The sequence below is a fragment of the Carlito syrichta genome, unplaced genomic scaffold (assembly GCF_000164805.1).
Source record: "Carlito syrichta isolate Samal-C Ts95f unplaced genomic scaffold, Tarsius_syrichta-2.0.1 Scaffold303213, whole genome shotgun sequence".
In the NCBI taxonomy this organism is placed as follows: Eukaryota; Metazoa; Chordata; class Mammalia; order Primates; family Tarsiidae; genus Carlito; species Carlito syrichta.
Window position 1 is genome coordinate 171979 of NW_007247309.1, and position 27467 is coordinate 199445.

Here is a 27467-nt window from a genome sequence, read left to right on the forward strand (position 1 = left end):
CAGGTGCAGTGGCTCACTCTGTCATCCCAACTCTTTAGGAGGCTAGGGTGAAAGCCTTGCTTGAGGTCAGAAGTTCGAGACTAGCCTGGGCAACACAGTGAGACCCCCATTGCTATAAAAAACAATGAAAAAAATTTAGCTGGGCATGGTGGCACGAGCCTATAGTCCAGCAACTCAGAAGACTGAGGTGGGAAGATTGCTTGAGCCCAGTAATCTGAGACTGCAGTGGGCAGTGATCACGCCACTGCACTCCAGCTGGGGTAAGTGAGAACTTACCTGTTTAAAAAAAGAAAGCGGAAAAAAGGAAAGTGTAGACAAGAGAAATCTTTACTCTGTCATATTTTCAAATAAGGTCCTGAACCAATAAGCTCTTATGTTAAACTCAATCCCTTTGAGCAAGATGTTTACAGCATCACAGATTCGTTAGTAAGTAAAGCACAGTACCTTTCCTGGCTTCCGAGAATTTCTAACAAAGAACACCACCAAAATTGAGGTTTGTTCAGCAATGGCACCACATCTCTAAAAATTAAAACATTACTCAGTAAGTGAAGGTTTTCGATAAACAAGCAGATCAAGGTGAATATTTTCAATTAAGAAAGTTCACAATAATATACTGATGTATTATTAACAACAGGAACGCCTAATAGTCGACCACCATTTTTTAAGCCAAGAAAAAAGACAAGTGCCAGCTATGCCAATCTCTGGCCAGTGCTGTCCTTGGCATTGCAAGTACAAAGTTTGTTTAAAAAGACAAGGGAAAAATTAAACTAATGCTTCAACAACCACTGAATAAGGTTTAGGACTGCAAAGAAAGAGGGAAAAAAAGAAACACTATTCCTCTCCAATTATACTGCCAAGCATTCACAAGTGAGCTAGAGATCATAAGGTTAATTATACATTTAATAAGGTGTCAGGGAGATAACTGCTCGTTTCTTTATAAAAATTAAAATGTACAAAGCAAGTTCTCTTTAAAGTATAATTACCTACACTTATGCATACAAAAGGACTGATTTCAATCTCTCTATTTTATAAAAGGCTTTCATTGCAACAGACAGCCAGCGCTTGAGAAAGAGACAAAAGTTAAACTCAAAAAAAAAAGTTTATATGACAGACCAGATAAATCAAGTGTCTATCCAATCTTAGATGCTATAGTAAAATCAAATATGGCAAGACAATATTTTAGTTTACATTCATCATAGATGTCATTCTCTTAAGTTTCTAAAAGCACATTGCTCTTTCAAAGCTTTAAAACATTGTCAATACTAAAATGAACAGTATAAAAGGAATTTTGGGGGACACAGAACATCATAAACGGATGTTTTTTGACATCTGTGAATAAAGTATTCCTCACTACAGCAAGAATTGCCTTTTACCGTTTGACAACAGTAAAAGGTAAGGGATGGGTGAAGGGTTTATCATCCGAAACCCTCTGTACTGGAGGGATAGCAAACAAACAGACCACTGCTGTTGCATCAACACCCAGGTGGCATCAGAACCCACCACTCCTGCCATCTCCCACCCACGCCACTGGTGCTCGCTAAGAAAAGCCTTGACGATTATGGCTCAGAACACACTGGCAGGTAAAGTACCAGGGTTCCCTTTGTAAACAACTATCAACAGGATGTGTTGAAACTGAACGGATACCATCACAAGGATAAGCACATTCATATGCTTTATCCTCTAAGGGTTTCTTAGATAGATATACATGATGATAAAGCTAGGGTATATTCCCTTCAAGACAGAACGTGTAACATGAAAGATAAAACAAGAAACAAACCCTGAAAACCCTATCATATATTGCCTTTTCTTTTAAAACAAAAACAAACGGAGCAAAAGGTAAACAAACCAAACAAAACAAGAAAATTCCTAATCAACTGGAATCTCTCTCCTTCCAGGAACAAAAGCAAAATTCCCAGAAGCAGAAACTGTTGGTGCAGAGAACATCTTTCAGGAATTCGTTTTTAAAATGACTTGGATTCTACTGCCAAACTAGATGAGCTTTAAGGATCAAAACTGGAGCTCAAGCAAATGGGTACAGTCTTACCTTCCCTCTTGACTACTTAGGATATCTCACAGCTGGTAAAAAGGTTAAGTGAATATAATACTGTTTACCATCAGCAATTGGTCCCAGGCCTCAATATGACACAGGGAGTCGACACAAACACAGCCGCTGGTGGGATCACGGTGACTGTTTGACTGCCACCTGCTGGGAAGGGGCTCCCCGGCGGTGCCTGTTTGTGTACACTGCCAGTGGCAGCTCTGATCACCCACCGCTCCTGGCGTAGCTTTATATTTAGTGCAGTTAAAATGGCATGAATGCAGTTGTCTCCTTCCCTGAAGATTGCTAATTTAACTGAGAGTGCGGGTCACAGAGACCTGCATTTGTCATTTAATGTGTCTGTGACACACAAGTGAATAGAAAGCAAATTCAACTCTTAATAAACCTTGAATAAGGCACTGGGAATGTTTGAGTATTCGAGTGAGAAGCTGCAGTTGAAAAGCAAACATTTCCTACTTTTTGTTTGCAAACTGTGTTGCCATGGCAATGCACAGTATTGAAAGCATTTGAGAAATTAAAGTAGGAAATCAAAGGAATTGTTGTTGTTCTGCGTTACCTATCAGCACAGAAACATTTGTCTTTAAATCATTTCGGCAGAACCAGTCTCCCAGTCCCCTTAAATTAATTCTAAGGACAGTTTCTAATCTGATCTGGCATCTTTAAAACCAGCAACCTACAATCCGATCCTTGTCACACAGTCAGATTCACACTGAATTTAAATATGCTGGAGGTCTACCACACCTCATTTCCGGTATTCCACCACATACCTAAGTCTAGTCATTTCTCAGTTCACGTCTCACAAGCTGTAAGCCCACTGCTCCATAATGGAGGTCATTACCTGTAGGAGGGCTCTGGCATCATCCACCTTACCGGCGTCCACAAGCTGAAGGAAAAAATCAGTGACAGGCTTGTAAACTGCAAACTGATTGGCCAATCTCTCTGCCATGATGCTTACTAGAAAAACAACAGGTAAGAAAACAAATCTTTTGTTAAAACAGTGGTATAACTCATCCACCAAAGAAATTTGGTCCAGTCTCAGAGAATATGTGCTACTGTGTTCTTTAGCATAAACAACAAACTTACTCTTTTCAACTGCTGGGTCCAGCTGCTCCTCTATTATTTTTCTGAATAAGTATGCCAAGCCAAAGTATTGGGGTTCCACATTTTGATTCCCTGAAGTAAGCATGCTTTCAATGTTTTCTACTGCAACATCTATGTTATTGCTATTTTAAAAAAGCAAAGTCATAAATATTTGCTTTCATATTAATACTGCAGACAGTTTTAATATTAGAACTTAGATCCACTCATGCAAATACTTTATGAAAAACAGGAAAAACATTTACAAATAACCATATGAAAAACACTATGCAACTTAGACCCAATCACATTTAGGTCACAAAAACAAACAATTACTAGACAATTCATGCTACAATGGTTGTTTATCTTATTCTGCAGCAGTTAAAAATAGTTGCTTATTTTAACACTGCTCTAGAGAGATCAAACAACTAAATATAGGAGAGTCAATACAGATAACTTAAAAAACACTGTCTCTTAAATATTTAATTTAATTTTGCTGTTCTTCAGATATACAATGGAAACTTGCTTAAATGCTATACTTTTGGCTTTATAATACACAACTGGTCACCACTGCATAAATTAAAGATGTAGTACAGAACATCTTAGGATCCTTAAAAATGCTGATGATGTCTTCAAAGAGCATATATGCATGTTTCTAACCCAGTCACATCAATTTCTTTTTTGTCAGGTACTATATATATTTGAAAATACTAAATTTATACTAACATTCTCAGAGAAATCATCGTCATATGTTACACTGGAAAAAAAATAAATTACATAGCCTTATTTAACGAAGTTATAATACTTTATGACTACCATTTTGGTAATCTATAATTGATACTTTACGGTTATAACATGGAACTCAAACTAATAAATATTATGTTAAGATTATATTAAGCAAAATAATTCCTCAACCAAAAATGAACTTGTTACAATAAATTTTTTATGGGTTTTGGATAATTATTTAATAGTGAATAAGAACATGATCTCCACATCATATAAAACTATTTATGTGATAACACTTAAAAATTCATCCAGCTATTATATAAATAATTTCCTCAATCTTCTAATTTAAAACAATCACATTTTCTTACTAAAGGGAATTCCTATTTGGGGAAACAAAGGGTAAAAACGAAACACAACTGTGTTTCTCTGCTAAAGGAAATAGGAACAATTTAAAAACTCTGCAGAAACAAACATTATATTTTAACGTCATGTTGTATTAGGTATATGTAAGACTAACTACTAAAGAACATTTTTCCCTAAAGGCATTAAGAGTGTCAAATACCATACTTATCCCCATCAATCTTTAACTTGAGCCAAGTGAGGTTAATGAAAATCTAGCTCTGATACTTCCACAGTGCTGATTCTCATGAGGCAGCCAGCGATGACAGTAAGACAATCAGCTCTTGAGGCTCCCTCGTGTGTGGGGGGGTGTGCTGATGGGATGGGTTGGGTGGAAGGGCGAGGAAGACGAAAACGTGTATTTCTAACAAGCCTGCACACCCGTTTCACAGAGTACTAGTACAGCATCACTCTCTAATACTGCTGACAAACAAGTGAGATAATTCTCCACTTTCATAACAAAGTGTTTCGACAACAAGAGGCCTGGCGAGTACATGTGTGAAAGAGAAAAGTCAGCAACTGTGAAGCAAGTTTTATGAATTTGTTAAGTGTTATTTATTCTATGATTTAATCTGAAGACAAAACACATTTTTCAATATATAATTATTCCCTAATAAGGAATAATCGGAAACTAGCATCAGCATTTTCCTCTACAGTTGACATGGTTTCCAAATGCATAAGAAAGTTTATAAAAAGTGGTATTTGAGGTAATGCTCATTCCAGTGGCCAATGAGAGAAAAGAAAGCTTGAAAATACTCACTTCTTTATTTGTGCCAAAGCAATGTTATTGATGAAAACCATACGTGAAAGTCCAATGGAGTCTTCCAGCCCATGTACCATCTTCTGAATGGTTTCTATGCTTTGCACATCACCCTTCAGGGCACACGCCTGGATGAGACGTGTCACAGCTATCCTGAAAGGGACCTGGTGCAGATCCAAGGCTGTTTTTAATGTTGTCAGAGCCTCTAAAATAGAAGAGCAGAGGACAGGGTTTTTCTTATATGACCTTTGTTGACTTCAATGCATTTTGAAAACCAGCTTTTAAATATGGGCACCAAATGGCTATATACAAAAATCTATGAATAATTAATTCTAGATTACAGAAAATATTAATACTTTATGAGAAATCTAAAAATGTGATTTATTTGACTATATAAGATACTAGAGCCCAGAGAAATCTCTTCAAGTCACAGAGAAAATATAAATGTTACTGACAATATGAGTTCCATTCAGGGATAACGTTTAGTGACTATTTCATAAAAGCTTGACAAACTCAGATCGGGCGTGGTGGCTCACATCTGTAATCCCAGTACTTTGGGAGGGTGAAGCGAAAAGGTTACCTGAGCCCAGGGGTTCAAGACCAGCCTGGGCAACTTGGCGAGACCTCGTCTTTACAATAAACTTTTAAAAAATAGCTGAGTGTGGTACTGCGTGCCTGTGGTTCCAGCTACTTGGAAGGCTGAGGCAGAAGGCTTGCCTGAGCCCAGCATATTGAGGCTGTAGTGACCATGAGCATGCTTCTGTACCAGCCTGAGCGACAGAGTGAGACTCTGACTCAAAACAAACAAACAACAAAAAGTTGGTAAGTTCAAAGGAACAGAAATAATGAAGAATTTTTAAAATTAAAGAATTTGCCCAAACTTGTAACTTCTACCTACAGTCATGCTTTCACATATTTTATTAACTCAAAGATTACATGATTACCAAAAACATTTACTATCCCAATACTTCTTTCTTGAACACAATATGTCTCTCTAGTCCAAACAGGATCACACAGGAGTAGCCAAACTGGAACATGCATCTTTCACAGTTACACATTTATTTTTATGACTAGATGCCGTGTGGTTATTTTCTTGTACTAATTTTTCACAGAAAATAAAGCCCATCGATTCCCATGAATACACATAGTCCCTGACTTACAATGGTTCAACTTATGATTGTTAGACTTTACATGGGTTTCTGGGGTAGTAAATGTATTTCTAACTTATGGTGAGTTTATAAGGAAGCAGCTCCATTGTAAGTTAAGAAATATCTGTATAACCAATGTTTGCTTTTTAAAGCATCATACTTACATGTACTTAATTATGATCGCCTATGGAATATCCTTCTAATATACAAACTCACATACAAGTGCAACGAAATCTTTATATTAAATAAAATGGTAGGTTGCAGAGGCAGTGCTAATACTTAGGATAACAATCACTCCTACCACCATCAGAGAAAACTCCATGGCTTTATAGCAATTAAAGCAATGTAGCCTAGACAAAACTAGACTCTCAAAACAGTTTTCCAAATAAGAACAGCCTATCTGAAAAATGAAGAAGCAAAAATGTGTTTTATACTATTTAAAAAATATAACCTACAGAAAATAAGCTTGATAACATCTTAACTGGAGGGCATATACAGATATTTAACTTGTAATAATAGTCTCATTAGTCACAAATATTGTCAGCTAGGAGGATCTTCTCACCAATGAATCAACATAGTAACAGCAAAAATAAGGTTACTGATGGGTGACAATGGTTACTCAAACTCATCAGGTGCTTACCACATTTATTGAGCATTTATTATATATCTCAGGCAAAGCACTAAGCAGCTACACTGAAAATTACACTTCTGAGGTAAGGACCAGTTTTATAGAGTTTTATAGAAACACAGAGGCAGAGTTTAAATAAACTGCCTAGCATTAAGGTCATATCATTAGACCAAAACCCAAGGGTCTAATTGTCCCAAAGCCTCATCTGTGGGTGCCTGTATGCATGAGATAGAGAGTGAGGAGAACAGATCAATTTATGTCTATTCAAAGGTAGCCTGGGATCTTGACCTAAATCATCTCATACAGGGCTTGCTTTCTGTGCAGTTAATGACTGAAGGGACACCAAAAATGTTACCCATCTGCACGCCTCCCCACCCACCAAGTCCTTTCCCACTGTCACCCAATGCCAACATTTACTCAATTACTCACTAGCGATACTGACTATATCATTCAGGTGCCATGCATCAGTTATTAATAAGCTACAACACTATTAGCTTACAGAATTCCATTAAGATTTCATTGGCCTTTTTTTCTCTTCCTGCTTTAATGGGGTTGAGAAAAAGAAATCTAAAAGAGAGAAGGGCAGAAGGACAGAAGGGAATTTTAAAGATCAGGAGCTCTGTAAGGAGATGGGACTAGGCGAACACCATTCCCATCCTCACTGGTGACCACGGCTCCTAGTGTCAGACAACATGCAGTTGAGCTGAATAGCTGAGAAGAGTAGACTAGAAATTACATCATGTACTTTCATGCAGTTTACAAAGGGCACCTAACACACAAGTAAAGGGTGCCACTCAAGTTAAACAAATTCAGGTCAGATTGAGCTCAAAAATGAACTCCCTGAATTTAAAAAAGGTGCTTTGCTCTTATCTCTGTAATAACAGAAACATAAGCTACTTATGACAATGTGCTTAACATGGGGAGCAAGTTTAACTTTTCATTGTTTTAAAACTGTTTGCCGAGTGTGGTGACTCATGCCTATAAACCCAACACTTTGGGAGGCCCAGACAGGAGGACTGCTTTAAGCCATGAGTTTGAGAACAGCCTGGGCAACATAGCAAGACCTCGTCTCTACAAAAAAAATTAAAATTAAAATTAAAAAAAAAAAAAATTAGCCAGCATGGTGACAGGCGCTTGTAGTCCCAAACACTTGGGAGGCTGAGGCAGAAGGACTGCCTGAGCCCAGGAGGTTGAGGTTGCGGTGAGCCATAATTGTGTCACTGCACTCCACCCTGGGCAACAGAGTGAGACCCCTGAGTTAAAAATAATAATAAAAATTGTTTATCATTTTACTACATTAACAACTTGGTGAAAAGTCTTTTCTATTGAAAATAAAACAAAAGATTTTAAAGTTTTAACAAGTCCTACACCACTCAATTACCACTTAAGGCTGTCCAAAAGGACTGTTGAGCTGGGTGAGCCCTACCTGCGGAATGCTGGGTTGGAAATTTTGCAAAAGGAGAGAAATCACCACTTCCACATTCAGTCCTAATCAATTAGGAGGTACCAGCATGTTGAGGTTCTGTAGGCAACACTAAAGTTGCGCAATTGGACAGCAACTTCCTCTCAGGGATTTGAAATTATTTTATAAACATGCACATGAGGAATAACACCATTACAGACCGAGGAAGCAACGAGGTAACATATTTAATACTTAAAGAGCTTTTACAACCTTCCTTAAAGGTTTCCTAAGTGGGTTTTGTTGTGCTGGCAAAACTGCAGTATTACTCTACTATCTAAAATGCACATGTAAAACTTAACGTGAAAAGCTACTTACCGAAATTTGAGAGATTCATCACTTTCCCCTTGGGAGCTCACTCGTATAAGCCCTCCAGACAAACCCAGCCCCCTACTGTAAACCCATCAACAGCCTCCCCGAAACCAAGGGGCACCTCCCCAATCCTCCCAAAGGCATCTCCACATGCCCCGGTGTTATCCTCATCACATTAATTTTAAAACTCTAAACTTCAAACAAACACAGTATTTTATTGCTATTGGTATTATGAACTATTAAAAAAGTATTAGATTAAGTTTTAAAAATCAATATTATAATCATTCGGTGCACAATCCCACACATTTAACACTCAATTTAACTCATTTGCTACCTCACACACAACCAACACAATATGCAAGAAACAACTGCTGGGAATTGTTTCAGATGCTCGAAAGTATGTTAATTTCCAAAGCAAAATGACTTGTGCTGTGAATTTTAACGCACTTGAAAGCCTGTACTTTCTCTCGTTCTGGAACACAAATTTTGCATGTCTGAAGAGCTGTGATTCATCTTAAGAAAACCCATCTTGTGTTAAATGGAATGGAAACTGGACTAAGTGGTCAAATGACAAGTACATTCATATTCAAGCTGTATTATAAATGCATGTACAGTAATTTACGTCTCTCAGCTACCACAAAAGGCTCTTGATAAGCAGGTAATTTGCTAAATGGACTCCTTTATCCAAGTATTCGAAGGGCGTTACAAGAAAAATCTGCAGAGGCATTAATGTGACGTAAAGGTCAAGCATTGTGACATACCTTTCAAATAATCCCGCCTAACTTGCGTTATGATGAGGAGGCTGTTGGCAGCATCGTTCAGTGTGAAGCCCTTGATGTGGGTCTCAGCGCTAAAAGAAGCAGACATTTAGAAAGGAATTACTGACATGCTTCTGATACGATAATAAATGGTTGAGCACCAAGGTGAAATTATAAAAACTACTGTTCGTATGTTAAAAATATTGCTGCAAAATATCGACCTGGAGACAGCTTTTGTGTTATCCTGTCAATGGTTATAGAAGGATAATTTTTTTTTGCATTCTGACAGATGACAAAGTTGGAAATGAGCAACAAAAGAAACAAAGTACAAGATTTTTTTTAAACAATCGGTTCAGATTCTTGAATGCTGACATATTAGATGACTAAAATAACTGCGTGCCCTGCATTGTTCTTCTGTATCCTAAGCTGGATACTTTTTCCTCTTTTTTTTACATTCACCATAATTATAAAATGCAAAACTCTTCTTCCAGCAACAAAAATGAACATTTATTTTCAGCACTGTATGTTTTAAATATAAACTAAAGCATATTACTAACACTGTATCATTTGGTTGATTAATTTTCAAATTTGTCATCTAGATACATACAGTTTTTAAAGCTGAACATACTGCAGAACCAAAACTGCTGTTACCTTAAAATTAAAAATTTTACACAACAGTCTTGTCCTAGCCTTAAATTCGAAACAACCCCCCTCCCAACTTTTTAAAACTCATGAGCAAAAAATTGCTTTACTCATCACTAAAACCTAGAGGATTAAAAAAAGTAAAACACAACAACCCAAAAACCCCAGATCTAGCTGGAGATGATTTCTGTTTGCACATCTCCTGTGATGAAATTTCAGTACCGTTAATGCCCCAGGGTTCATCTCTGGATTAGGAAATCTAAACAGGCCAAAAGGAGCAAACATAATTCTGCCATTTGCCTGCTCGAGCTCTGTGATGGCCTTGCAGTCAACAAGTGCAGCCTCCTGACGGGACACTAAGCCAAGCAGATGGGGAGGAAAGCAGAGTCACTGCGAAATTATTCTCATCAATCCCAAGAAAATCCTCCAGAGACAACATGGCATGCCCATCCTCTCAGTCACTTTCAGCCTCTAAGGTTCACCCCTGTGGTCCCCAGATGCAGGATTTTCTTATTCCCCTCCGACCAATCCTCTTAATCCCACCAAAGCACCCATTGCTCAGTTTGACTTTTTCCTTTGTTCCATCTGTCAAAGCTCTTAAGTCAACAACTCATGCATGAGACTATGCATTGCATAAAATAATGGATTTGCTTTCTCAATCTTTAGCATGATTAAATAAAAATTAGACACTATTAAAGGCTCACTTCTCATGCTCATATTATTACATGTATTATCCATATTTACTTAAAAATATTACCTGAAATCTATTAAAACCACGAGGTAACAAAACTTCTCTTTTAACTGACATTTTAAGTGTGACCTACAAACCTTTCGAAAACCTCAAAACACATAATATTCTCTTCCAATAATCTCCTCCTCTCAAGAAGTTGCCTATTCACTACAAATATAAAAGTAGAGACAAATATTAGGGAGAAAAAACTCCTGGATCTATTATATAATATATAACATATATACAGAATCTGACTGATCACAACCAAAGTATACTCCAAACTGGCAAAAGGAGAAAAATTACAAAAAGTTACTGGTAGTGATCTTTGCATTAGAATCATTCATACAATAAAATTTTAAAAAAGTATTTCTGACTCCTAATCTTGATCTTTCCTTTTAGGAAAAAATCTAGTCCAGAGTGGTCAAATCAAAACTTCCTCTAATGATGGGAATATTCTTTATTTCTGCTGTCTAACAGGATTGAGCATTAGCCACATGGCTAATCTGATGAAGGAACAGAACTCTTCATTATATTTCATTTTAACTAATTTAAATTTCAACAGTTATATATGGCTAGTGGCTATACTAAATTGTACAGTACAGAATTCTGGACATTTTCTTTTTTATTTATAGGACTGCCAAAATTATAGGAGAAAGGGGTATCAATCTATCAATTTACAACCAACTGCACAATTAATAATATTACAGGGAAAGTTTCACCTTAGACATTTCAGAGCAATGAATGGTCCACAGATTGTGCTTACATAACACACAGAGGACACTAGTTGGTGATTATGAATTATAATGTTTTGGATAAAAGAAAAACTGGCCAATTCAACAAAAACCATCAGTGACAGATTTAACATTATTTCTAGACAGAATGAAATGGAAAATAAAAAGAAAATAAAGTTTTACTCCAAAAAGATAAAGCAAGGTCATTACACACGTCTTGAATTCCCTAAGAATAGAGTTTAACCTTATCAGAGGTTTAAACAAGAATTTATAACCTTCACTACTCTGAGTAAATGGGTTTCCTCCCTTGGAAGAATTCATTATAGGTAAATCATTTTGAAACATGAGGAAACTAAAAATGAAAGAAAGTCAGTTTCTTGAAACAGTTTTAAAGGCAGCTGTTACTGTTACTTTTGAGGTTCCATGATATGTTGGGAAGGTTAAATGATCTTGTTAATAAAACTGAAGAAATCTCACCAGAGGCCAAGTGCATCTACAACACATCAGATGACAACAAAGAGAAACACAATGATTTTTAGTTCACAGGAAAACTATGGCTCTTAGTGTGAACCAGTGGCATTATGGTCATTAGTAATGGTCATACAGTAATGGTAACAACAAATAGCTACTTATAGATCCAGAGTAACTGCCAGCATAAAACTAGGAGGTACTGTCACTTGCTACAGTCACTCATTTGGCCACCATATTACAATAACGTTGCCTATCAAAAAGCAACAATTACTTGCTCTGATCATTGATACAGAGCTGGAAGGGAAACAGACATCCTAGTTTAGTGTTGGCAATAAAACAGAAACTGGATCCAGGGATCACCTTTGACATAATTAGTTGAGTTCCTAGTAACTTGAACTTCCATTCCTAAATTTCAAGTTCAAGATTATTTTCAAAAGTACCCAACATAGATTTAACCCAAGAAACAATTCTAGGTAGTTAGACACAACATTTTATTGGTTCAAAGGAAAGAGCAGCCGGGCTTGGTGGCTCAGCCTGTAATCCTGCACTTTGGGAGGCTGAGGTGAGTGGACTGCCTGAGCCTGCGGGTTCGAGACCTGCCTGGGCAACTTGGCGAGACCTCATCTCTACAATAAATCAAAAAATCAGCCGGGCGTGGTAGCGTGTGCCTGTAATTCCAGTTACTCGGAAGGCTGAGGCAGAAGGATCACCGGAGCCCAGCAGGTCGAGGCTGCAGTGACCGAGAGCGGCCACTGTACTCCAGTCTGGGCGACGAAGTGAGACTCCAACTCAAAAAAAAAAAGGAAAGAGCATGCATCCAGTGCCCAGACTGACTTAAGGCTTTGGATCTAAGATGATCTTGGGCCCACAGAGCTACATGGGGGACAGCAACTGCCAAATAGCCATGACTGGATAACATGACAGAAAAAACAATGTTCTCAAGAATACAGAAAGTCTCACTTACATGTGGAATCTGAAGTCTTAACTCAGAAGCAGAGAGTACAAGGAGTTCAGTCATGCAAGATAAAGAAGTTCTGGAGATCTATACAACATAGTGGCTGTAGATAACAATACTGTGTTGTATACTGAAAACTGCTAAGAGTGTTTATCATAAGTGTTCTTAAACACACACACAAAACCCTATAGTAATAATAATGAGGGTGGGAAGAATCCTTGGGAGAGAATGGATGTGTTTATGCCCTTGACAGTGATGATGACTCCACAGGTGTATATTTAATCCCAAACTCACAAAGATGGATACATTAAATATGTATCATTTCATATATCAATCATACCTCAGAAAGACTTCATGAAGATCTAGAGAAGAAGGGAAGAAGACAAACCTACATTTTACTGGTTGTGAATATAAGGAGAAATAGAAGGGCTATGTTTACAACTATCTTCTAGGTCAGAAGCGTTCAATTTTTTTTTTTTTTAATTGGTGTCTTACTCTGTTGCTCAGGCTGGAGTGCAGTAGCACCAATTATGGCTCTCTGCAGCCTTAACTTTCTGGGCTCAGGCGATCCTTCTGCCTCAGCCTCCTACAGGTGCATGCTCCTATATCCAGCTATCTTTGTTTGCTTTTTTTTTTGGAGAGACAAGATCTTGCTATGTTTCCTGGGCTGGTCTCAAACACCTGGGCTTAAGCAATCCTCTTGCCTCGGCATCCCAAAGTGCTAGAATGAAAGGAATGTAATTACAGGCATGAGATGCCATGCCTGGCTTCAACTGACTAAGATCCACAGTAAGACTCGAGTAGTTACAACCCAGTACTTGGATATGTACATGCACATGTAACTGCCATTTCACAAAACACTATCTTTGCTACAGGAAGTGCTTTGATATTCCTCTATTTCACTAAAAAAAAGAGCTGGTTCTGACCTACTCACTGGTTTCCACTGCACTTTGGAAACTACTCTAGATCAATGGTCTTCAATGAGAGACACCTATATGGCATACACACGCAAGGGAAGGCCAAAACAATCTTTAAAGCTCTTTCTAAAATCTTATCTTATGAACACTTTCTATTTTGCACATTTTATAATATAGTTACATGTGATACATTCAATTTGCTATTATTGTATGTGATCAAAATGTTTAAGATACAGGATTCCTGAATCACCTAGAGTACTCAGTAACTGCATTTACTGGGTCCCACACCAGACTGGCAAAATCAGAACCTTTGTGGTGGGCTATGGCAATCTCTTTATGCCACAAGTAAGGATCACTATTCTAGTATAAGCCCAATTAAAATGAAAAAAATTAAAACCTGTACTTTGGGGAATTATTTCAGAGGTCTTTGTGAATAACCACAAGATTCAATGCTTTCTGGGTTTAAAAACAAAATCTCCCTCTTTGTTTCTACCTCCTTCACTTAACCATACCTAATTCTGAACACAAAATGTACCTCATTCTTCTGTCTTCCTTGGTCCCCAATCATTGTGGCTTCAGAACACCTTTGATTATCATGGATAGGGTTGGGATAGAGACAATAATTTCCTGAGAAAAGTAATATCAGAAGATGATTCACACCCTTGACCAGGATGCTACTCAGTGTCAAATTTTTCAAGCTTTTATATAGGGCATATTGAGTATGTTAGAGACACCTAATTTAATTAGCAATTGGATAAACACAATTGAGACAGAGTATATTAAAGCCCTCTATGGTCTTAGCGTGAATGTCCCATATCCAGATACACAAATGATGATTCCAGACTATATGTGTGTGCATCTCCACACAGACAAGTAAAGCCATATAGAATACATTTTTCAATACTAAAACACAAACAGCAAATAAAGCCCTGTGGTATAAAACTTTAACAACACTAGTGTTGACGTGAGGTTTCTAGTGATGAGACAGAATGGCAAACATCCATTTCCTATTCAGGATTCTAGTATTCTAAAACTGCTTGGCCGGGCGTGGTAGCTCAGGCGTGTAATCCCAGCACTTTGGGAGGCAGAGGCAAGAGGACTGCCTGAGTCCAGGAGTTTGAGACGAGCCTGGGAAACTTAGTGAGACCTCGTCTCCACAATAAACCAAAAAATTAGCCAGGCATGGTGGTGCATGCCTGTAGCTCCAGCTATTTAGAAGGCTGCAGTGGCCATGAGCGTGCCACTGCACTCCAATCTGGGTGGCTGAGTAAGACTACAATTCAAAAAAACAAAACAAAACAAAAAAATGCTGTGACTTTAAAAAATGGCAGGCCAAAAATTAGCCAAGTGAGATTATTTCAGAAATCACAATACACTAAGCAGGTAACTACCATGATCTATTCCCCTCTAGGTCCTTTCTCCTTAATAGCTTAACTTTCCAGACAGAAACGTGGGGATAAGGCAATAGTTAAATCAGATAAGTGACACACCAAGCAAGAAACCTTCACTCTTGTTTAGGGAAGTATTTTAATTAAGGGACTAGCCAGAGAGATAAAACTACTACCACCACCATAGGTGCCACAACACAGATTTTTTTTAAAAACTACAAACAAAAAACAATAAAGAAGGGAAAGAGAAAGCACATATAAAAAGTGCCAAGTACCTATGTTTTCTCTATCTCACTCAACCTTCTTCAATACCTAGAAGAAAAATGTTTATGTGTGTGTATGTGTGTGTGTGTGTGTGTGTGTGTATTTTGAGTTGGGAGTCTCACTCTGTTGCCCAGACTGGAGTGAAGTGGCATACTCGCAGCCACCGCAGTCTCGATCTGCTGGGCTCAGGTGATCCTTCTGCCTCAGCATGTGCCACTGCCCCCAGCTAGAAGAAATATTTAATATTATAAGTACTATTATTATACATGCATTATACAGAAGAAAAGTTGAGCTTCAGAGAAGGGAGGTAGTTTTTCCAAAGTCACAGAGCTTTCAAATAAGTTTCAAACCCTAGTCTAAGTTCAAAGCCTTGACTTCTTCATTGTATCAGGCTGATCCCACCACAAAAAGTACAAAACATAGTTGTTAAATAAGAAGTAGAATATAATAAAAATTACTTTTTCTGTACATGGATATTTTAAATGCGTTGTTAGGGCATACAAAGTAAATAAAAAGCACTACAGTGCATACACCCAGGAAAGATTATTTTTTCTTAGGTTAAAAAACTGCCATCAAATTAGTTAACCGTTTTACGTGATTTTTATGGGTAGTTGAGGCTAATTAAGCAACTGCCACTACACAGCACATTATTAGAAAAATCCTAATGGTAGCCTATATATATATATATATACATTTTTTTTTTTTTTGGGAGTTGGAGTCACACTCTGTCGCCCAGACTGGAGTGCAGTGGCTGCTCCCGGCCACCACAGCCTCGACCTGTTGGGCTCTGGCGATCCTTCCGCCTCAGCCTTCCAAGTAGCTGGAATTACAGGCATGCGCTACCATGCCCAGCTGATTTTTTGATTTATTGTAGAGATGAGGTCTCGCTGCCCAGGTGGGTCTCGAACCCGCGGGCTCAGGCAATCCACTCACCTCAGCCTCCCAAAGGCACGGGATTACAGGCTGAGCCACCGAGCCCGGCTGCCAATACATTTTTTAAGTGAGAGGTTTAATAATTGGAATAATACTTACAAATCTTTCACTTCCATTGCTTGTGGAAGACACTCCTTCGACAATAGTAATTTTATGATATTGCTGTAGGTTTCGGTGTTAAACACAGTGTTTTTTGCTTTTGCTTTCAGGAAAATATTATATGCATCTATGAGAAAAAAAAAAAAACACAAAAAAATCGCCCAGATCAGATGACATTATTCTGAAATGGCAACAAGGAGGGGAAAAAACCCTAAAACAAAGACCTAACCCAATATTTGTTTTTCAATATCTAACCACTGTTTTCACACTATAAAGGTACACACTGACAAAGCAGATGACTTCACTCTCCAAATCTTTTAAAGACAAAGTTACAATTTTGGAAACTACCACTTCATCCAAATAATGATACCTGAAAGGGTATATGTCTTCATACTAGCTAAATTATTTTTCACACTAGCTTTCTTAAGTTGAAAAATTATTTTCACTCCAATAAAAATGAGAAACAGCTCTTCTGAATTTATAAAAAGATGATACTTGTTTCAAAATAAACTGCGAAATGTGTGTTAAAGTCCAAATAAACCAGAGGTATAATTTAGATTGAGGGGAGCAAAAGATTCATTTTAAAGCAATCTTTAATCTATAAGTGGGTGGTTACGATGGTTAACATTTCAGCACAATAGCATTAAAGTGAATATAGCCTATAATTCTAAAATTAGGAGATCACATTATTTGGCTACGACAGGACTTATACAAAAACATACAATTTTCAAATATACAGATATCTAACAAGTAAACTAAGCAACATTTGTTTGACTGATTAACAGTTTTATTTCACTTGTTCACAATAACTGTCAGTGAATGAAAAGATGTTACCAAAAGAGAAGTAACTACACTTTTCAGTCACTTACTTTTCTGAAATGAAATTGTCTGGCTATAAACAGTCAACTGAAACTACATTCTACTCTCTTCTATATATAAACAAATGACAATAAAGAACTACCACATATGAACTTCTATAAATATATGGCTCAATGTAGGAAAATGCAGAACACGTAACCAGGAACGAACATGATACTAATGTACTCAAGAACATTCTGAGCTACTCTAGAAGTTTCTGAACAAGGAAAAATTGTCATGCTTGCGTTTATAAGTTAGGAGAGGCTGGCTAACCCTAACCCTCAACTACACTGAAGTGGCAATGTCAAAGACTTCTTTATTATTTACCCCTTCAAGCTAAATTTGGAGAAAGTAAGAAAAATTTTATGACGTGTATTTGCATCTTAACTAAGGAGAACAGTTTGAGCAAATGAAAGTTAACTATGGCACGCATAAGTTGATCCCACTTTAAGTAGTCTTCTGAAGAATAGTCCCTATTAGTCATTAAATTATCAAGTGTTCTGGCCCAGATTTCATTGAATATCCATCTGTTACTGGGCACTGACAAAAAGTAGAAAATAAAAACACACTCACAAAATTAAGAAATTCCACTATTCAGACACCTATATATTCAGTGTATTTTATTTTTCTGAGATGGGAAGTCATATCTTCATTTGGGTACCAGTATCAATCCGTCTCAAATTGAAGAACAGTTTATCTACTTATTAAAGTCATAGAACAGCTTTGCTAAATACAATCTTTTAAATCATGACATACAATGACTGTGATAGAGCCTGTCATTTTGTATACAATGCATACATTTTCTTTATAAGGGGGCTAAGAAATTAAGATGTGATACTATTTGGTTATTTAAAATCAACAAAATAAATCTAGAAAATCTTACTTCTTGTCTCCTAAAATTGAAGTCTTCACTTAAATTGGTGTGGCTATGTTTATTACTCCCTATTACTTTTTTTTTTAAGCAAGCATTGTAATATACCAAACCCATTCACCACAGGTTTGTTCATGGTGGCACAATCACAACACACCTCTGAGTAGACTAAAGTATCAGAAAAGCGCTAATCCAAGTATCCAATTCTCAAAGCCTGGTTGAATCCTGAGACATACAAAAAAGAAACTAAAAACTCAAAATTAGCAGGATAAAACCAATTACATAAATTAAAATTACACATAAAAAACAGGATGGAGGTATATCTTTACATCTGTAATAAATGCTGTATTATGCTTAATTACTTAGTTAACTAGTTAAGTGTTTTTACTTAAACTATACACTAAACCTATACTCATTTTAGTCAAATCAAAATTTTAGCAGAATATTGACATAGTATTAATCATGATAATTAGCTTTATATTTAGCTTTAACAGATGCAGGTGAGAGACTCGAGGATATATAGACTGAATATGCAATAATGGAAAATGACTCAGAAAAAATAAAAAGTTATACTCTAGGTGAGTGAGAAGGCATAAGAACTTAGCTTGTTCTTCCTTCATATATTTTACGTCAGTGCCACGAAATTTCTAGTTGAGTTAGAAAATTAAGACGTTCTATAAATTCCTACATTGATTCCTTTCTACTGAATAAAGCTCAAAACCATCAATACCAAAATGGGGGGGGGAGGGAACCCTCTTGCATCTATTTTATTAACAGTTCAACTCTCATAAAGCATAATTGAAATCCACCCCAAAGCTGAAGAAAATAGATCATTCTAGGGAAAGAAATGAACAAGAATAAGGGAAACAGAGTAATATGTTATTCTGGAAGGTTATAAGAAGCCTAAGTGAAATTATATAATTTAATTGTGTAAGCTCATATCATAAGGTTAAAGATGGTCACACAAACTTTAAAGTCATCCTAATGAAGGCAGAGATGTCTTCAGGAAAGGTTATTACTAGAGAAAGGGAAGACCAAGAGACAGGCCTCAAACCCTGACACATTGCTTGGTCACTTCAACACATTACTAGTACGGTAGTTAATGCCCAAATCATTTTTTACTTTCAAATAAAAGTTATAATATTTGTCCCCAAAACATTATTTTCACAGTAGAATCGTCTTCAAAAAGCATACCAATAATAGCTTTTTTTTTTTTTTTGAGTTGGAGTCTCACTTTGTCACGAGGCTTCAGTGGCATGCTCCTGGCCACTGAAGCCTCGACTTACTAGATTCAGGCAATCCTTCCACCTCAGTCTTCCAAGTAGCTAGAACTACAGGCACTTGCCACCATGCCTGGCTAATTTTTTTGGATTTATTGTAGAGAGGAGGTCTTGCCAAGTTGTCCAGGCTGGTCTCGAAACCATGGGCTCAGGCAATCCTCTCACCTTGGTCTCCCAAAGTGCTGGAATTATAAGCGTGAGCTACTGTGCCCGGCCAATAATAGCTTTTATTATAAAAAATTTTTAAAGTACAAAGTATAAAGAATAGTATAACGAACCCCACCTCCCTCACGCCCATCACCTACACCTAACAACAACATTTTACCAGATTTGCTTTCTTTGTGGTTTTTTCTGTTGCTCAGGCTGGAGCCCAGGCTGGAGTGTAGTGGCAGACTCACTGCCACCCCAGCGTCAACTTGCTGGGCTCTGGCGCTCTTTCTGCCTCAGCCTTCCAAGTAGATAGAACTACAGGTGGCACATGCTACCACACCCAGTTAATTTTTGGATTTATTGTAGAGATGAGGTCTCACCATGTTGCCCAGGCTGGTCTCAAGTTCGTAGGTTCAGGCAATCCTCTTGCCTTGGCCTCCCAAAGTACTGGGATTACAGGCTTGAACCACCGTGCCTGGCACTTTCTTTGTTTTGTGGCTAAGTATTTTAAAATAAATTATAGAAAACTTGATTTTGTTTATCCCTCAATAAAAAATGGATCTCAAAATTTAAGAATATGTTCCTATAAATCATAATACCACTATTATATCTAACAAAAATAAGAGCAAACCCCCCTCTTTTTTGAGTTGAGGTCTCACTCTGTCACCCAGGCTGGAGTGCAGAGGCACGATCATGATGATCACGGCTCACAGCAGCCTTGACCTCTTGGGCTCAGGCAATCCTTCGACCTCAGCATCCCAAATGGCTGGTACTACAGACATGCATCACCATGCCCAGCTAATTTTCTTATTTTTTGTAGAGATAAGGTTTTGCTTTACAAAACTTGAACTCCTGGGCTCAAGTAATTCGTCTGCCTCCCCCCACCGCCCTGCCATTGCTGGGACTGCAGGTGTAAGCCACTGCGCCCAGCCTAATTCCTTAATATTATCTATCACTCAGTGAATAGTTAAATTATCCCAACTGCTCCCAAAGGTATTTGTTAAAGTATGAAATAAAATAATTAACTTATAAAGTGTAAATCCCATCTCTATCATACAGCAGCACATCTAGCTTGTTGGGCTACGTGTGCATGCTGCTACTGGAAATAAGACCACGTAGACATGTTTACCTTTGTCTCTCTTCCATCGGCAGGCATGTGACAGCTCTTTATGGAAATCAAATTCTACAGATGAGGGTGATGAAGAACTCAGGGACTGTTTCTCATCTTCATACCACAGCTTTAAAACAAAATTATTCAGTTAAACAAAAACTGGCAAGTACGATGACCTTTTCAGTATGAAAGTGGGCTAGCCTATGACCTAATTAAATTTACAACGAAATCTGTTATGATTATGCTAAAAACAACTTACCTCAGGCACATCAAATGGAACTTCCTGATTACTATTTCTAAGGATTTCAGCTAATAATCTTAAGGTCTTCTCACGGGGAATAACATTCTCTTCTTGCATTTTATTCCAGACAGCATCAGCTCTTTGCCAGTCACCATTTATTTCTGTAGAATTTGATTAAACAGAAATTAATAAATACATTAAACAAGACCCATTAAAATATTTACAACTATTTCTTATTAGGAACCAAAAGTGATTGTGGCCTAAAAGTGAGGGGGGGAGCTTTTTTTGGTACCTTCTGAATTATAAACCCCAAATACCTCACCTATTAAAAAGCAGTAATAACACCCCTGCCCCCAACCTTTACTGAACACTTTGAATCATATTGATAAAAAGTTTGTCTTTTTTTTTTAACCACTTTGCAGATAGTGCAGACCAAGAAAAAGTGTGTCTTTTCAAAGTAACTGAGAAATTGCCCATGGCTGAAATAAAAACCAGAGATAGGTAGCAATTCAACCACGACCTTTAGTGTTTGCAAAGATGACAAACATATGTATACTATGCAGTAGTACACAGCTGTAGGTCTAACATGATTGAAGTGTTCAAATGTATGAACCACTTTAAAAGTGACAAATCTACAAACCCTTTCACTTAGTCGAGTAGAGAAAATTGTCTGTCTCTTTTGTTGACTTGAATTTCTTTGACAGTGTCTGATAGATTATGTCTTCTAGATTTCTTATTTCAACAGATACTGTTATCAGAATAAGTATTACAGGGGACCGAAAGTCTGTTGAGAAGGAAACTGGCAGATTCCTTCATATTGAAAAACCTAGTTCCTTGTATGTGGTAATCCAGTCTTTACAAATAGCAAAAACTTAAGAAAGAATATTTTGGTTTCTTGTTGTTTTCATTTTTGTTTGTGCACTTAAATGTTTCTTCATTCTTATTTTTAAATTAATTTTATTATAGATTCCAGGGTACATGAGAAGATCAGTTACATGGGCATCTTGTGTGATGACCAGGTCAAAGCTTCTGATGAGCGCAGCGCCACCCCCCCCACACAAGCAGCCCTTTCCCCCCTCCTTCCTTCCCCCTCAAGACTTTGTTTTTTGACATTCTCGTGGTTGAAAAGAGAAAAGGAATTTAAATTAAATTAATAAATTAATTTAATTATTAATTTATTAATTTAAAAACAGAGGAAGAAATAAAAAAACACATGACAATATAATTATTAAGTACACAGAAAAACTGCTTTAGATAATTTTTTTAAATGTGATAGTATGTATAAGAAATATCTTGATTGTGTAAGGCCCAGCTGTAGGACGGGAGGTTTATTTTAGAGCACAAATGATCCAGAAAACACAAATTTTTTCCTCAGCATTTTAGGGGAAAAACACTAATATACTAAAAGAAATATAATTTTCCTAGATTTTTTTCCCCTTAAGACTAAAAAGCTAAGTTTTTTTGACAATTAATGACTCCTAAAAGTAAAAAATACAGAGAACAAAAAATATACTCATATTCCATTAGCAATCACAATAAAGAAAAAGGTAGAAAATAAGCAGGAAAATTCCCCTGGGTTACACACAGATAGCAGCCTAAACTTTCACATACTGAAAGAAGACTCAAACATTAGAAATTAACCTAAAGTTCAGAGTGCTTTTACTCATATACATGCTGTGTTAATAAAATCAATCCAATCCAACTAATATAAAAGCCTTACATTTATTTGTATTTTAATTTTGAGTCAGGTTAGAGTGCAGTGGCACTCTGGTGAGTACACTGGAACTGCTGGGCTCAGGTGATCCTTCTGACTCTGCCTTCCACATAGCTGAAACAACAAGTGTGTGACTGCACCCGGCTAGTTTTATTTTATTTTATTTTTTTGAGTTGGAGTCTCACTCTGTCGCCCAGCCTGGAGTGTAAATGGTACGCTCACAGCCACCGTGACTTCAACGATCCTTCCACCTCAGCCTTCCAAGTAGCTGGAACTACAGGCGTGTGCCACCGTGCCCAATTAATTTTTTAAATTTATTGTAGAGACGAGGTCTCGCCCAGTTGCCCAGGCTGGTCTCGAACCCATGGGATCAGGTAATCCTCTTGCCCTGGCCTCCCAAAGTGCTGGGATTATAGGCTTGAGCCCGCGCCTGGCTAAAAGCCTTACATTTATAACCAACATCCAAACCAAGACTTTCGTTATTATTATGTTTTTCCTTCATTAAGATGTTCTTTTGTAACATAAAATTCAAGTACTTCAAGTATGTAAAAGTATAAAATGTATTTGATCTTAAAGAAATTCAAGTTCAGGAATCTTTATTCTGCAGAAGGAAAAGAAGTGGAGCCCCCTGCTCACTGTCAAAAGGTCCTTGTGGACTGTGGGGAAGATACAGGGAAAGTTTCCAAGAGCCAGAAACACTTCTGCTAAGGTACTTTGAAAAGGGATTAATTTTTAAGCTAACAAAACTATTCCAAACAATGAAGAGAAGGTGGGTGGATGATCTACAACTCTGTGCTTTCAGTAAGAACTCTGGGAAGATAATTTTCTTCTTTTAAAAAAGGTACAAAATGACATAAAAAGCTTCTACTTTGGGAGGACAAAGACATTAGAGATGCACCTGTTAAAACGGACTAGTAACTTAAAAAAGAAAATATCTCAAAAAGCAGATGAAAATTAGCATAAGATAGCATGAAGCAACGCAGTAAATATTTTTTAAAGGGAAAAAATTTCCTGGAAACTACCCAGCTCACAAGATACAAAACAAAGATTTGAGATAATCAAACCAATCAGTGTGTCAAAATTTGCAGCTGTGTGTAAAATCTCACAAACGGGAAGAAAAGTCATGCCTTCATTTCATAGAATTCCTTGTGGGCTTCACGTGAGACAACAGTAATCAAACGTGTTCCTCAAATTAATCCAACAGCCACAAACCTGGGCGGAGACCAGGGAATGGACATTCTGCCTCTCTAATCACATCATTCTCCTGGAACTCACAGTTCCTTCTCTAAACAAGAGGACAGACTGTTCAAAATGGGCTTGGAAAACATTTAAGCTATCAAACCAAAGATTTTTGACACTATTAGAGAATTTTCCAAGAACAGACATAGTTGTGGGGCAACAATATGGCTAGAAGGTGTAACAGTTAGTTGGCACTTAGTTTCCTATGCACGAAACTAAGAGATGAAGATTTCTAGTTCAGAGTTTTCACCATAAAAATGAGTTTTACCACATAACTGATAGGATGGGGCAGTTTCCAAATTCCTCATTTGTCAGTCACCTGATAAATGGTATCTAAGTATCATTCCCCTCAAAAATAAGGGTTCCAGGTCTAAGACAGGAATCATGCAGCTTAAGTCTGGTCCATCCTGTTATGATTGAAAACAAGGAGCTACTGATGACTAATGGAGTGTGTCAGGCACCACAGCAGCCAATGTGAAGGGGATCCCACTGGCCAGAGATGAAAAAGTTTCACCTTTAAAAAGAATAAGCCGGGCTCGGTGGCTCAGCCTGTAATCCCGCGCCTTTGGGAGGCTGAGGTGAGTGGATCGCCTGAGCCCATGGGTTCGAGACCCGCCTGGGCAGCGAGACCTCCTCTCTACAATAAATCAAAAATCAGCCGGGCGTGGTAGTGTGTGCCTGTAGTTCCAGCTCCTTGGAAGGCTGAGGCGGAAGGATCGCCGGATCCTAGCAGGTTGAGGCTGCGGTGGCCGGGAGCGACCGCTGCACTCCAGTCTGGCTCCAGAGTGAGACTCCAACTCAAAAAAAAAAAAGGAAGCTACAGAACACAATGTAGAAAATGAGACATGTAGAGCCCAAAGCAATCAAAATAGAATATAATCAAAGTACTAGATGCATGTGTAAAAAATACACGGATACAAATGTAGATGAAAGGGAAATGCAGACAGAGGGAACTAAGAATGGTCAATGGACAAAGGTACCTCTGTGGTAAAGATTGTGGTGGACATGATGACTTTTCCACATCTAGCTAGCATGCCATTATATTGTTTGAATCTTTCATAACATTCATGTCATGAGTGTAATAAAAGGAAAAGGCCACACAGTCAGAAAAGAAATGTCAATGGCTATATGAACTTGAAGAAAGAACATATAAATAAATTGAGATAGAATAAATGCCGAGGTTGTAAATATTTTTAAAACAGATCCAAAGAATTTTATTGCAAAGTTATAAATGTAAGGCAGCTTCACTCTTTGATAGACTACTTTGTGTATATAAAGAACAAACTAACCTTTACTTTGTATACGTAAAGAAGAAACTGAAGTGTTTAGAAGGTAAGAAAATGTTTGTAATTTAGAAATAAATAGAATGTTCCTTAAACAGGCAAGGGAGTTACCTCATTCATGTAATGTTTGTTGTAGATTCCAGGATCTAATTTTGCAACTGTCATAACTAAAGATAGAATTACAACAGATTCTTACAACAGATTATTTATGAACATAACACTACACTGAGTCAGTGAAAATAAAAGTAGCTTTAGAATAGCTGGTATTTATTTATTTATTTTTTGAGTTGGAGTTTCACTCTGCTGCCTAAGCTGCAGTGCCATGGTGCCAACCTGCTGGGCTCCAGCAATCCTTCCACCTCAACCTTCCAAGTAGCTGGAACTACAGACACACACTACCATGCCCAGCTAATTTTTAATTTTATTGTAGAGACAAGGTCTTGCCAAATTGCCCAGGCTGGTCTCGAACCCACAGGCTCAGGCAATCCACTCACCTTGGCCTCCCAAAGTGCTGGGATTACAGGCTGAGCCACCGAATCTAGGTAGATTAGCTAGTATTTAAAGGTATGATAAGACTTGTACAGTTCCATGTGTGCTGGTGGTGATAAACTACTGAGCTGTATGTATGTATCTCTGTTTTGTGCATGTTTTTGTAGTATGCCATAGTTCACAACGAAATTAAGTGGGTATGGGTGTGTAAGAGGTGCTGTTTTAAAATAAGCAAAGGAGTCAGTCATGGTGGCTCATGACTACAATCCCAGCATTTTGGGAAGCAGAGGTAAGAGGATTACCTGAGCCCACAGGTTGGAGAACAACCTTCAGCAACTTGGTAAGACCACATCTCTACAATAAATCAGATGGTAGTACACACCTATAGTTCCAGCTACTTGGAAGGCTGAGATGGAAGGATCGCCTGGGCCCAGCAGGTCAAGGCTGTAGTGACCTTAACCATGCCACCGCAGTCCAGCCTGGGTAACAGAGTGAGACTCTGACTCAAAATGATAAATAAATAAATAATAAAATAGACAAAGGAAAGCTGCTTTTCAATTAAGTATCTAAATAACAACCAATCCAAACCCTTTCAAGGGCTAAAATCACTTCATGAAAAAGAAATCCATAACCCGAACTATGGCCTTTTCAAGTAGAAGAGGAAGGACCACATGTCACTATCAATGAAATGAACTACCACATGTTCCCTTTCAAATAAACTGAGTCCACGTAACAATATTTAAGTAGTTTGTCCAAGTCTGAGGGCAAAATGGAGAGAGGAGCTGCAAAAGGGGACAGTTTGCCTTTTCTTCAGAAAGGACAGAATTAGGGTGATTACAACCAGATTATCCATTTATGACAACACTACAGAAGGCAAAAAGTATACAAATGGGGATTAAAAAGTATGCTTCCTATAGGATTCCACTGGTTTCCTGCACCGTAAGAGGCCATCCACACCCTGTCAAGCTCCCTGCCTATTGGCTCAAAAACAGGGTAAGAAGCAATTGGAGGCAGGTGTCCAGCAGAGTAGACAGAAGGCATCAAGGAGAAGAAACGGTATTACATCACATATCCCTAAAGGGAATTTTTGGGTTTTGTTTTCTGAGTCAAAGTCTCACTCGGCTGCCCAGGCTGGAGTGCAGTGGCTTGATCACGACTAACGACTCAGTGCAGCCTTGACCTCCTGGATTCAGGCGATTCTCCCTCCTCAGCCTCCTAAGTAGCTGGGACTACAGATGTGCGCCATCATGCCCAGCTGATGGTTTGAGTTTTTGTAGAGACAAGGTCTTGCTATTATTACCTAGACTGATCTCCAACTCCTGGGGCTCAAGTGATCCTCCCACCTTGGCTTCCAAAGTGCTGGGATTACAGGCATGAGCCACTGTGCCTGGCCCCTAAAGAAAATTTTAAGATGAACCTGAAAGTTTTCTCTTTTCTTAATTTTTTTTTTTGAATCATCAGTAAAGTGTCGCGTGGCTGGCCAGCTCTCAGCTGACCCTGGACTACCACTGTTCACACACATCCGTCACCTATTTTTATACCATGTATGTCTTGGCCATGGGCTAACTCTTTCAGCAGACCACCACCAGCACATCTGCAGTGTTTTCCACAATACGTCACACACAGGAAGGGCTTTGTGGATTTCTTTTTCTGAGTGAAAATTGATGCAGTCATCTATCAGGACTACTTTGAATGCTAAGACACATTCAGATATATAAAGTCAGTATTTTTTTTAAGTTTGTACACAACTAGAATTTAAACAGTTCCTCAAAAGG

At 37.9% G+C, this 27467-nt stretch overlaps 1 protein-coding gene across 1 annotated transcript in view; it reads right to left on the reverse strand.

The window, feature by feature from the left end:
* Positions 1–27467, reverse strand: part of LRPPRC (leucine rich pentatricopeptide repeat containing) — a 106993-nt gene that overhangs the window by 10507 nt on the left and 69019 nt on the right. The window contains exons 27-34 of the mRNA XM_021712369.1: positions 20986–21128; positions 20745–20853; positions 16457–16583; positions 9330–9418; positions 5022–5226; positions 3143–3282; positions 2898–3013; positions 445–519 (exon numbers count right to left, since the gene is read on the reverse strand). Coding sequence (XP_021568044.1) covers positions 445–519; positions 2898–3013; positions 3143–3282; positions 5022–5226; positions 9330–9418; positions 16457–16583; positions 20745–20853; positions 20986–21128 — 1004 coding nt within the window. The remainder of the gene's footprint in view (positions 1–444; positions 520–2897; positions 3014–3142; positions 3283–5021; positions 5227–9329; positions 9419–16456; positions 16584–20744; positions 20854–20985; positions 21129–27467) is intronic.